The sequence below is a fragment of the Scyliorhinus torazame genome, chromosome 2 (assembly GCF_047496885.1).
Source record: "Scyliorhinus torazame isolate Kashiwa2021f chromosome 2, sScyTor2.1, whole genome shotgun sequence".
NCBI lineage: Eukaryota > Metazoa > Chordata > Chondrichthyes > Carcharhiniformes > Scyliorhinidae > Scyliorhinus > Scyliorhinus torazame.
Window position 1 is genome coordinate 5,345,647 of NC_092708.1, and position 14,493 is coordinate 5,360,139.

Here is a 14,493-nt window from a genome sequence, read left to right on the forward strand (position 1 = left end):
TTGATTACAGTGAGAGCCAAGTGTAGAATGTCAGACCACATCATTGATGAGAACACTCTAAAGATATCTGTTCAACATCTTTAAAGTCAGGAGAAGGAGAAACAGAAATTGCAATGTTGTCTGGTTTGTCCACGAGACAACCAGTCATTAAAATTCCTCGCAGGTTTTGAAGTATTTTTGTTAGTATCTGCTCTAGCCGGAGAAGGGGCAAATCCAGATGTGTGTCGTGTCAGAGCTGATCCAGATAGATGGAGTCAGAGATCAATAGCCTTTCACTTCTTTTCTATGTCACGAAGGCTGAGTGATGGAGGTAGAGTGGTATCAATTGCTTCCTCCTCACTGTCCATTATTGCTGTGATTAATCAATGTGCGGTAATGGACAGAGAGACAGAGAGAGAGGGAGAGAGAGAGAGAGAGCGAATGAGTGCAGCTGAAAGCCTGGTGTAAAATTAAAACATTTTGCCCCTCTTGGCTGCCCAAATGCCCCTGTCCAGAAACACTGATTGACAGAGAAATAAGAGGCAATAAAAACTTGCAAGGAATTCTGGTTTTTCTGGTAAGGTGACGGGGGAAGAGGAAAACTCCTCGCTCAAACAAGTGGCTTCGAAGTTGCATCACGGCAATAGAAGAGGGTGATGATGATGGGCCTCCCTCATGAATTATTAAGCAGCCCTGAGTTCTATTAGCACTTGTGTAAACGCTGCATTTTATACGCTGGTGTATAGAGGAGTGCGTTCCCTGACAGCTGTATTACTGCTGATAAGCAGTACACAGCACACTGATCAAACAGGGAGCAGAGACAGGAAGTCGAAACAGTGGTTTGTAAGCTGATTTCTGGCTCCCCCTCTCTATATCTCTCTTTCTTTTTCTCTTTCCTTCTCTCTCTCCGTCTCGCTCTCTCTCTCTCTATCTCTCTCTTTCTTTCTATCTCTCTCTCTCTCTCTCAGCAAGTTCTGTCACACAGCCAGTCCGTTGCTCAAAGACTCTGACATCTCTGCTGTACGAGGCATCTGCACACACAACCCAGATGCCGATTGAAATCGTTTGCAAAATTGCATTTTCGGAAGATGATGGGAAACAGAAGGGAACGGTGGAATGCGACAAGAAGAGTTTGATCGAAGAGGGCTGTCAGTCCACCACAACTGACCTGGTCACATTTGCTGATACCTGCTCGTTGCATGGTATTAACCATATCTTTGTGCCGAGTGGTTGTGGAGTGAAGCAGAGTCTCTGGACATTCGCGTTCCTCTGCTCGCTGCTGTTCTTCCTGTACCAGGTGGTGAACTGCACCATGTACTACCTTGAACACCATCACGTGACAGCACTGGACGAGGAGGCTGACCATGAGATCCCCTTTCCCGCCATCACCATCTGCAACATGAACAGGTTTCGGCATACGGCTTTAACTGATGCCGATATCCATCACCTCGCCAACATGACAGGATTGCCTCCCAAGAGTAAGGATGCCCACAAGGCTGCGATCCAGGGTTACCCCGATGCCGACATGATGGACATCTTCAACAGGACTGGTCACCAGATTGAAGAGATGTTGAAAAACTGTAACTTCAGTGGTTCCAACTGCTCGTCGTACAACTTCTCAGTGGTAGGTCTGTCTTTAATTTAACCCTTCAAACAAACTGTTTCCCAAATCCCCTAGGGGCGCTGAATCAACTAAAATCCATTCATCTTAGGATATAATTCAACCCACCTTTGGTGAGCAAAAGGTCTGACAAGGAACAAAAGAAGATTTTAGAAATAAAATCTCTACAATTTCACCACTGCCTTGCTCCCAGGGAGAGTGAAGTCAGCTAAAGGTTTAATGAAAATAGAACTAATTCCTCTGAATTTCCCAGAGGAAAATTGCTTTTGGGAAATGGGGAGTGGAGGGTGGGGGTGTGGGGAAACTATACTCCAATCTTAAAACGCAGGCAGCTCCTGCAACTCCGAAAAGCCTCTTCAACAGACTGAATACAACAGCTTGGCTGAAATGTCTCATTTGCAGTGTGTCACCTGCAGCACAACGGGGCCAGTTGGAGTCAGCTGTACACTCAGGGTTAACGTCGAGTAAAGGGTTAATGAGATCCCCCCACTCCCCCCCCCCCCCCCCATTTTCACTGTCCGATGATGTGCAGGATCACCTCTCGAGAGAAGCCTGTAGGAGGAGGATGGAGGTTGACTATTACTGCCTTAGTTTGAGTAAAGACTTCCAAAGCAGACTGACAATGAGGCAGCGAGAGCCTGCTGATCTCGGCCACTGAGTGTCCTTTCATCATTTAGTTCAGCTGGAGATAATAGTACACATTCTGCCATTTGGTTGCCGTGCAACATCGGGTATAATAGTGCTCACCAAAATAACATACAGAAAAGTGCAAGAAAAAATAAACAGGAAAATATGGTGTTTTCAAACCACACACAATTCCAGAATCCAGGACTTGCAATGGGTTCGACTTTATCAGATATATTCACACTGTGTGATGATAAATCTCGTGTATTCATGCTGTCCGATATCAAACTGAAATGTTCACTCTGACACGATCAATCTGATATTATTTCTGTATTACTGGATTACTTTGAAAATTTGCACATTTGGATGACAACAATGTGCAATATTCAAGGTGTAGGCTATCTATCCACAATTCTTTTACTCTGTGTGATAATCTCAATCTGATCAATTCACTCCATGTCACTATAACCAAAATATCAATATATTGACTACGCACGGACTGTTTTCCAAAGATACATTCACTCCCTGTGATGGTACACACATGTTTTAATTCTGAATGACTGGAACATTCAGAAATATTCACTATATGTAACAGCATGAACTTAGCAATCTAATGCAAAGGCTCTGCCTCGGTGAATGTGATATATTCTTTCTGTATCAATCTGATATATTCACTCTGTGACACTCTGATATATTCACTCTGTGTCAATCTGATATATTCACTCTGTGTCACTCTGATATATTCTCTCTGTGTCAATCTGATATATTCACTCTGTGTCAATCCGATATATTCACTCTGTGTCAATCTGCTATATTCACTCTGTGTCACTCTGATATATTCACTCTGTGTCACTCTGATATATTCACTCTGTGTCAATCTGATATATTCACTCTGTGTCAATCTGATATATTCACTCTGTGTCAATCAGATATATTCACTCTGTGTCAATCTGCTATATTCACTCTGTGTCACTCTGATATATTCACTCTGTGTCACTCTGATATATTCACTCTGTGTCACTCTGATATATTCACTCTGTGTCAAACTGATAGATTCACTCTGTGTCAATCTGATATATTCACTCTGTGTCAATCAGATATATTCACTCTGTGTCAATCTGATATATTCACTCTGTGTCAATCTGATATATTCACTCTGTGTCACTCTGATATATTCACTCTGTATCAATCTGATATATTCAATCCCTGTCAATCTGATAATTTCACTCTGTGTCACTCTGATATGTACACTCTGTGTCAATCTGATATATTCACTCTGTGTCACTCTGATATATTCACTCTGTGTCAATCTGATATATTCACTCTGACTGTGTCAATCTGATATATTCACTCTGTGCCACTCTGATATATTCACTCTGTGTCAATTTGACATATTCACTCTGTGTCACTCTGATATATTCACTCTGTGTCAATCTGATATATTCACTCTGTGTCACTCTGATATATTCACTCTGTGTCAAACTGATATATTCACTCTGTGTCAATTTGACATATTCACTCTGTGTCACTCTGATATATTCACTCTGTGTCAATCTGATATATTCACTCTGTGTCACTCTGATATATTCACTCTGTGTCAAACTGATATATTCACTCTGTGTCAATTTGACATATTCACTCTGTGTCACTCTGATATATTCACTCTGTGTCACTCTGATATATTCACTCTGTGTCACTCTGATATATTCACTCTGTGTCAATCTGATATATTCACTCTGATTGTGTCACTCCGATATATTCACTCTGTGTCACTCTGATATATTCACTCTGTGTCAATTTGACATATTCACTCTGTGTCACTCTGATATATTCACTCTGTGTCAATCTGATATATTCACTCTGTGTCAATCTGATATATTCACTCTGGGTCAATCTGATATATTCACTCTGTGTCACTCTGATATATTCACTCTGTGTCACTCTGATATATTCACTCTGTGTCAATTTGACATATTCACTCTGTGTCACTCTGATATATTCACTCTGTGTCAATTTGACATATTCACTCTGTGTCACTCTGATATATTCACTCTGTGTCAATCTGATATATTCACTCTGTGTCAATCTGATATATTCACTCTGTGTCAATTTGACATATTCACTCTGTGTCACTCTGATATATTCACTCTGTGTCAATCTGATATATTCACTCTGATTGTGTCACTCCGATATATTCACTCTGTGTCACTCTGATATATTCACTCTGTGTCAATTTGACATATTCACTCTGTGTCACTCTGATATATTCACTCTGTGTCACTCTGATATATTCACTCTGTGTCAATCTGATATATTCACTCTGTGTCAATCTGATATATTCACTCTGGGTCAATCTGATATATTCACTCTGTGTCACTCTGATATATTCACTCTGACTGTGTCAATCTGATATATTCACTCTGTGTCAATCTGATATATTCACTCTGTGTCACTCTGATATATTCACTCTGTGTCACTCTGATATATTCACTCTGTGTCAATTTGACATATTCACTCTGTGTCACTCTGATATATTCACTCTGTGTCAATCTGATATATTCACTCTGATTGTGTCACTCTGATCTATTCACTCTGTGTCACTGATATATTCACTCTGTGTCAATCTGATATATTCACTCTGTGTCACTCTGATATATTCACTCTGTGTCACTCTGATATATTCACTCTGTGTCACTCTGACATATTCACTCTGTGTCAATCTGATATATTCACTCTGTGTAACTCTGGTATATTCACTCTGTGTCAATCTGATATATTCACTCTGTGTCACTCTGATATATTCACTCTGTGTCAATCTGATATATTCACTCTGTGTCAATCTGATATATTCACTCTGACTGTGTCAATCTGATATATTCACTCTTGTCAATCTGATATATTCAATCTGTGTCAATCTGATATATTCACTCTGTCAATCTGATATATTCACTCTGACTGTGTCAATCTGATATATTCACTCTGTGTCAATCTGCTATATTCACTCTGTGTCTATCTGATATATTCACTCTGTGTCAATTTGACATATTCACTCTGTGTCACTCTGATACATTCACTCTGTGTCACTCTGATATATTCACTCTGTGTCAATCTGATATATTCACTCTGTGTCAATCTGATAAATTCACTCTGTGTCAATCTGATATATTCACTCTGTGTCAATCTGATATATTCACTCTGTGTCAATCTGATATATTCACTCTGTGTCAAACTGATGTATTCACTCTGACTGTGTCGATCTGATATATTCACTCAGTGTCAATCTGATATATTCACTCTGTGTCACTCTGATATATTCACTCTGTGTCACTCTGATATATTCACTCTGTGTCAATCTGATATATTCACTCTGTGTCACTCTGATATATTCACTCTGTGTCACTCTGATATATTCACTCTGTGTCACTCTGATATATTCACTCTGTGTCAATCTGGTATATTCACTCTATGTCACTCTGATATATTCACTCTGACTGTGTCAATCTGATATATTCACTCGGTGTCAATCTGATATATTCACTCTGTGTCACTCTGATATATTCACTCTGTGTCACTCTCATATATTCACTCTGTCAATCTGATATATTCACTCTGATATATAGCAAGAGATGAAATTGCAGAGCCGTTGGCAATTATCTTTTCGTCCTCACTGTCAACAGGGGTGGTACCAGGGGATTGGAGAGTGGCGAATGTCGTGCCCCTGTTCAAAAAAGGAACTAGGGATAACCCTGGGAATTACAGGCCAGTTAGTCTTACTTCGATGGTAGGCAAAGTAATGGAAAGGGTACTGAAGGATAGGATTTCTGAGCATCTGGAAAGACACTGCTTGATTAGGGATAGTCAGCACGGATTTGTGAGGGGTAGGTCTTGCCTTACAAATCTTATTGAATTCTTTGAGGAGGTGACCAAGCATGTGGATGAAGGTAAAGCAGTGGATGTAGTGTACATGGATTTTAGTAAGGCATTTGATAAAGTTCCCCATGGTAGGCTTCTGCACAAAGTAAGGAGGCATGGGATAGTGGGAAATTTGGCCAGTTGGATAACGAACTGGCTAACCGATAGAAGTCAGAGAGTGGTGGTGGATGGCAAATATTCAGCCTGGATCCCAGTTACCAGTGGTGTACCGCAGGGATCAGTTCTGGGTCCTCTGCTGTTTGTGATTTTCATTAATGACTTGGATGAGGGAGTTGAAGGGTGGGTCAGTAAATTTGCAGACGATACGAAGATTGGTGGAGTTGTGGATAGTAAGGAGGGCTGTTGTCGGCTGCAAAGAGACATAGATAGGATGCAGAGCTGGGCTGAGAAGTGGCAGATGGAGTTTAACCCTGAAAAGTGTGAGGTTGTCCATTTTGGAAGGACAAATATGAATGCGGAATACAGTGTTAACGGTAGAGTTCTTGGCATTGTGGAGGAGCAGAGAGACCTTGGGGTCTATGTTCATACATCTTTGAAAGTTGCCACTCAAGTGGATAGAGCTGTGAAGAAGGCCTATGGTGTGCTCGCGTTCATTAACAGAGGGATTGAATTTAAGAGCCGTGAGGTGATGATGCAGCTGTACAAAACTTTGGTAAGGCCACATTTGGAGTACTGTGTACAGTTCTGGTCGCCTCATTTTAGGAAGGATGTGGAAGCTCTGGAAAAGGTGCAAAGAAGATTTACCAGGATGTTGCCTGGAATGGAGAGTAGGTCTTACGAGGAAAGGTTGAGGGTGCTAGGCCTTTTCTCATTGGGCGGAGAAGGATGAGGGGCGACTTGATAGAGGTTTATAAGATGATCAGGGGAATAGATAGAGTAGACAGTCAGAGACTTTTTCCCCAGGTGGAACACACCATTACAAGGGGACATAAATTTAAGGTGAAAGGTGGAAGATATAGGAGGGATATCAGAGGTAGGTTCTTTACCCAGAGAGTAGTGGGGGCATGGAATGCACTGCCTGTGGAAGTAGTTGAGTCGGAAACATTAGGGACCTTCAAGCAGCTGTTGGATAGGTACATGGATTACGGGAAAATGATATAGTGTAGATTTATTTGTTCTTAAGGGCAGCACGGTAGCATTGTGGATAGCACAATTGCTTCACAGATCCATGGTCCCAGGTTCGATTCAGGCTTGGGTCATTGTCTGTGCGGAGTCTGCACGTCCTCCCCGTGTCTGCGTGGGTTTCCTCCGGGTGCTCCGGTTTCCTCCCACAGTCCAAAGATGTGCGGGTTAGGTGAATTGGCCAATGATAAATTGCCCTTAATGTCCAAATTGCCCTTGGTGTTGGGTGGAGGTGTTGAGTTTGGGTAGGGTGCTCTTTCCAGGAGCCGGTGCAGACTCAAAGGGCCAAATGGCCTCCTTCTGCACTGTAAATTCAATGATAATCTATGATTAATCTAGGACAAAGGTTCGGCACAACATCGTGGGCCGAAGGGCCTGTTTTGTGCTGTATTTTCTATGTTCTATGTTCTATATTCACTCTGATATATTCACTCTGTGTCAATCTGATATATTCGCTCTGATATATTCACTCTGATATATTCACTCTGTGTCAATCTGATAGATTCACTCTGTGTCAATCTGTTATATTAACTCTGATTGTGGCACTCTGATATATTCACTCTAACTGTGTCACTCTGATATATTCACTCTGTGTTAATCTGATATATTCACTCTGTGTCACTCTGAAATATTCACTCTGTGGCACTCTGATATATTCACTCTGTGTCACTCTGATATATTCACTCTAACTGTGTCACTCTGATATATTCACTCTGTGTTAATCTGATATATTCACTCTGTGTCACTCTGAAATATTCACTCTGTGGCACTCTGATATATTCACTCTGTGTCAATCTGATATATTCACTCTGTGTCAATCTGATAGATTCACTCTGTGTCAATCTGATGTATTAACTCTGATTGTGTCACTCTGATAGATTCACTCTGTGTCAATTTGAAATATTCACTCTGTGTCAATATGATATATTCACTCTCTGTCAATCTGATATATTCACTCTGTGTCAATCTGATATATTCACTCTGTGTCACTCTGATATATTCACTCTGTGTCAATCTGATATATTCATTCTGTGTCACTCTGATAGATTCACTCTGAATGTGTCAATCTGATATATTCACTATGTGTCAATATGATATATTCACTCTCTGTCAATCTGATATATTCACTCTGTGTCAATCTGATATATTCTCTCTGTGTCAATCTAATATATTCACTCTGTGTCACTCTGATATATTCACTCTGTGTCAATCTGATATATTCACTCTGTGTCACTCTGATATATTCACTCTGTGTCAATCTGATATATTCTCTCTGTGTCAATCTAATATATTCACTCTGTGTCACTCTGATATATTCACTCTGTGTCAATCTGATATATTCACTCTGTGTCACTCTGATATATTCACTCTGTGTCAATCTGATATATTCATTCTGTGTCACTCTGATAGATTCACTCTGAATGTGTCAATCTGATATATTCACTATGTGTCACTATGATATATTCATTCTGTGTCAATCTGATAGATTCACTCTGTGTCAATCTGATGTATTAAATCTGATTGTGTCACTCTGATAGATTGACTATGTGTCAATCTGAAATATTCAATCTGATATATTCACTCTGTGTCAATCTGATATATTCCCTCTGTGTCAATCTGATATATTCACTCTGTGTCAATCTGATATATTCACTCTGTGTCAATCTAATATATTCACTCTGTGTCACTCTGATATATTCACTCTGTGTCAATCTGATATATTCACTCTGTGTCAATCTAATATATTCACTCTGTGTCACTCTGATATATTCACTCTGTGTCAATCTGATATATTCACTCTGTGTCAATCTGATATATTCACTCTGTGTCAATCAGATATATTCACTCTGTGTCACTCTGATATATTCACTCAGTGTCACTCTGATATATTCACTCTGTGTCAATCTGATATATTCACTCTGTGTCAATCTGATATATTCACTCTGTGTCATTCTGATATATTCACTCTGTGTCAATCTGATATATTCACTCTGTGCCACTCTGATATATTTACTCTGTGTCAATCTGATATATTCACCCTTTGTCAATCTGATACATTCATTCTGACTATCTGATATATTCACTCTGTGTCACTCTGATATATTCACTCTTCGACAATCTGATATATTCACCCTTTGTCAATCTGATATATTCACTCTGACTATCTGATATATTTACTCTGTGTCTCTCTGATATATTCACTCTGTGTCACTCTGATATATTCTCTCTGTGTCAATCTAATATATTCACTCTGTGGCACTCTGATATATTCACTCTGTGTCACTCTGATATGTTCACTCTGTGTCACTCTGATATATTCACGCTATGTCACTCTGATATATTCACTCTGTGTCAATCTAATATATTCACTCTGTGTCACTCTGATATATTCACTCTGTGTCAATCTGATATATTCACTCTGTGTCACTCTGATATAATCACTCTGTGTCACTCTGATATATTCACTCTTTGTCACTCTGATATATTCACGCTGTGTCACTCTGATATATTCACTCTGTATCAATCTAATATATTCACTCTGTGTCACTCTGATATATTCACTCTGTGTCAATCTGATGTATTAGCTCTGATTGTGTCACTCAGATAGATTCACTCTGTGTCAATTTGAAATATTCACTCTGAATGTTTCAATCTGATGTATTCACTCTGTGTCAATATGATATATTTACTCTCTGTCAATCTGATAGATTCACTCTGTGTCAATCTGATATATTCACTCTCTGTCAATCTGATATATTCACTCTGTGTCAATCTGATATGTTCACTCTGTGTCAATCTAATATATTCACTCTGTGTCACTCTGATATATTCACTCTGTGTCAATCTGATATATTCACTCTGTGTCAATCTAATATATTCACTCTGTGTCACTCGGATATATTCACTCTGTGTAAATCTGTTATATTCACTCTGTGTCAATCTGATATATTCACTCTGTGTCAATCCGATATATTCACTCTGTGTCAATCTGATATATTCACTCTGTGTCACTCTGATATATTCACTCTGTGTCAATCTGATATATTCACTCTGTGTCACTCTGATATATTCACTCTGTGTCACTCTGATATATTCACTCTGTGTCAATCTGATATATTCACTCTGACTATCTGATATATTCACTCTGTGTCACTCTGATATATTCACTCTTTGTCAATCTGATATATCCACACTTTGACAATCTGATATCTTCACTATGACTATCTGATATATTCACTCTGTGGCACTCTGATATATTCACTCTGTGTCACTCTGATATATTCACTCTGTGTCACTCTGATATATTCACTCTGTGTCAATCTGATATATTCACTCTGTGTCAATCTGATATATTCGCTCTGTGTCAAACTGATATATTCACTCTGACTGTGTCAATCTGATATATTCACTCAGTGTCAATCAGGTATATTCACTCTGATATATTCACTCTGATATATTCACTCTGTGTCACTCTGATATATTCACTCTGTGTCACTCTGATATATTCACTCTGTGTCACTCTGATATATTCACTCGGTGTCAAACTGATATATTCACTCTGTGTCACTCTGATATATTCACTCTCTGTCGCTCTCATATATTCACTCTGTCAATCTGATATATTCAATCTGATATATTCACTCTGTGTCAATGTGACATATTCACTCTGTGTCACTATGATATATTCACTCTGTGACACTCTGATATATTTACTCTGTGTCAATCTGATATATTCACCCTTTGTCAATCTGATATATTCATTCTGACTATCTGATATATTCACTCTGTGTCACTCTATATATTCACTCTTCGACAATCTGATATATTCACCCTTTGTCAATCTGATATATTCCCTCTGACTATCTGATATATTTACTCTGTGTCACTCTGATATATTCACTCTGTGTCACTCTGATATATTCACACTTTGTCAATCTGATATATTCTCTCTGTGTCAATCTAATATATTCACTCTGTGGCACTCTGATATATTCACTCTGTGTCACTCTGATATATTCACTCTGTGTCACTCTGATATATTCACGCTGTGTCACTCTGATATATTCACTCTGTGTCAATCTAATATATTCACTCTGTGTCACTCTGATATATTCACTCTGTGTCAATCTGATGTATTAGCTCTGATTGTGTCACTCAGATAGATTCACTCTGTGTCAATTTGAAATATTCACTCTGAATGTGTCAATGTGATATATTCACTCTGTGTCAATCTGATATATTCACTCTGTGTCAATCTGATATATTCACTCTGTGTCAATCTGATATATTCACTCTGTGTCAATCTAATATATTCACTCTGTGTCACTCTGATATATTCACTCTGTGTCAATCTGATATATTCACTCTGTGTTAATCTAATATATTCACTCTGTGTCACTCTGATATATTCACTCGGTGTCAATCCGATATATTCACTCTGTGTCAACCTGATATATTCACTCTGTGTCACTCTGATATATTCACTCTGTGTCAATCTGATATATTCACTCTGTGTCACCCTGATATATTCACTCTGTGTCAATCTGATATATTCACTCTGTGTCACTCTGATATATTCACTCTGTGTCACTCTGATATATTCACTCTGACTATCTGATATATTCACTCTGTGTCACTCTGATATATTCACTCTTTGTCAATCTGATATATCCACCCTTTGTCAATCAGATATCTTCACTCTGACTATCTGATATATTCACTCTGTGTCAATCTGATATATTCGCTCTGTGTCAAACTGATATATTCACTCTGACTGTGTCAATCTGATATATTCACTCAGTGTCAATCAGGTATATTCACTCTGTGTCAATTTGACATATTCACTCTGTGTCACTCTGATATATTCACTCTGCGTCAATCTGACATATTCACTCTGATATATTCACTCTGATATATTCACTCTGTGTCACTCTGATATATTCACTCTGTGTCACTCTGATATATTCACTCTGTGTCACTCTGATATATTCACTCGGTGTCAAACTGATATATTCGCTCTGTGTCACTCTGATATATTCACTCTCTGTCGCTCTCATATATTCACACTGTCAATCTGATATATTCACTCTGATATATTCACTCTGTGTCAATCTGACATATTCACTCTGTGTCACTATGATATATTCATTCTGTGTCAATGTGATAGATTCACTCTGTGTCACTCTGATATATTCACTCTGTGTCACTCTGATATATTCACTCGGTGTCAAACTGATATATTCACTCCGTGTCACTCTGATATATTCACTCTCTGTCACTCTGATATATTCACTCTGTCAATCTGAAATATTCACTCTGTGTCAATCTGATATATTCACTCTGTGTCACTCTGATATATTCACTCTCTGTCAATCTGATAGATTCACTCTGTGTCAATCTGATATATTAACTCTGATTGTGTCACTCTGATATATTCACTCTGTGTTACTCTGATATATTCACTCTGTGTCAATCTGATATATTCACTCTGTGTCAATCTGATATATTCGCTCTGTGTCAAACTGATAAATTCACTCTGTGTCAATCTGATATATTCACTCTGAATGTGTCACTCTGATATATTCACTCTGTGTCACTCTGATATATTCACTCTGTGTCAATCTGATTATATTCACTCTGTGTCAATCTGATATATTCACTCAGTGTCAATCTGATATATTCACTATGACGGTGTCCATCTGATATATTCACTCTGATATATTCACTCTGTGTCACTCTGATATATTCACACTTTGTCAATCTGATATATTCTCTCTGTGTCAATCTAATATATTCACTCTGTGTCACTCTGATATATTCACTCTGTGTCAATCTGATGTATTAGCTCTGATTGTGTCACTCAGATAGATTCACTCTGTGTCAATTTGAAATATTCACTCTGAATGTGTCAATCTGATATATTCTCTCTGTGTCAATATGATATATTTACTCTCTGTCAATCTGATATATTCACTCTGTGTCACTCTGATATATTCACTCTGTGTCAATCTGATTATATTCACTCTGTGTCAATCTGATATATTCACTCTGTGTCAATCTGATATATTCACTCTGTGTCAATATGATATATTCACTCTGTGTCAATCTGATATATTCACTATGACGGTGTCCATCTGATATATTCACTCTGTGTCAATCTGATATATTCACTCTGTGTCACTCTGAAATATTCACTCTGTGGCACTCTGATATATTCACTCTGTGTCGCTCTGATATATTCATTCTGTGTCAATCTAATATATTCACTCTGTATCAATCTGATATATTCACTCTGTGTCAATCTGATGTATTAACTCTGATATATTCACTCTGTGTCAATCTGATATATTCATTCTGTGTCACTCTGATAGATTCACTCTGTGTCAATCTGAAATATTCACTCTGAATGTGTCGATCTGATATATTCACTCTGTGTCAATCTGATATATTCACTCTGTGTCACGATGATATATTCATTCTGTGTCAATCTGATAGATTCACTCTGTGTCAATCTGATGTATTAAATCTGATTGTGTCACTCTGATAGATTCACTCTGTGTCACTCTGATATATTCACTCTGATATATTCAATCTGATATATTCACTCTGTGTCAATCTGATATATTCCCTCTGTGTCAATCTGATATATTCAATCTGTGTCAATCTGATATATTCACTCTGTGTCACTCTGATATATTCACTCTGATATATTCCCTCTGATATATTCACTCTGTGTCAATCTGATATATTCCCTCTGTGTCAATCTGATATATTCACTCTGTGTCAATCTAATATATTCACTCTGTGTCACTCTGATATATTCACTCTGTGGCAATCTGATATAATCACTCTGTGTCAATCTGATATATTCACTCTGTGTCAATCTGATATATTCACTCTGTGTCACTCTGATATATTCACTCTGTGTCAATCTGATATATTCACTCTGTGTCACTCTGATATATGCACTCTGTGTCAATCTGATATATTCACTCTGTGTCAATCTGATATATTCACTCTGTGTCACTCTGATATATTCACTCTGTGGCCATCTGATATATTCACTCTGTGTCACTCTGATATATTTACTCTGTGTCAATCTGATATATTCACCCTTTGTCAATCTGTTCTATTCACTCTGACTATCTGATATATTCACTCTGTGTCACTCTGATATATTCACTCTTCGACAATGTGATATATTCACCCTTTGT

General features: G+C 38.3%; 1 protein-coding gene across 1 annotated transcript in view; it reads left to right on the forward strand.

Moving 5' to 3' along the window:
• The first annotated feature begins 743 nt into the window (after positions 1–743).
• Positions 744–14,493, forward strand: part of LOC140385851 (acid-sensing ion channel 4-A-like) — a 936,074-nt gene continuing 922,324 nt past the window's right edge. The window contains exon 1 of the mRNA XM_072468444.1: positions 744–1,603. Within this exon, the coding sequence (XP_072324545.1) occupies positions 1,028–1,603 (576 nt within the window). The 5' untranslated portion in view covers positions 744–1,027. The remainder of the gene's footprint in view (positions 1,604–14,493) is intronic.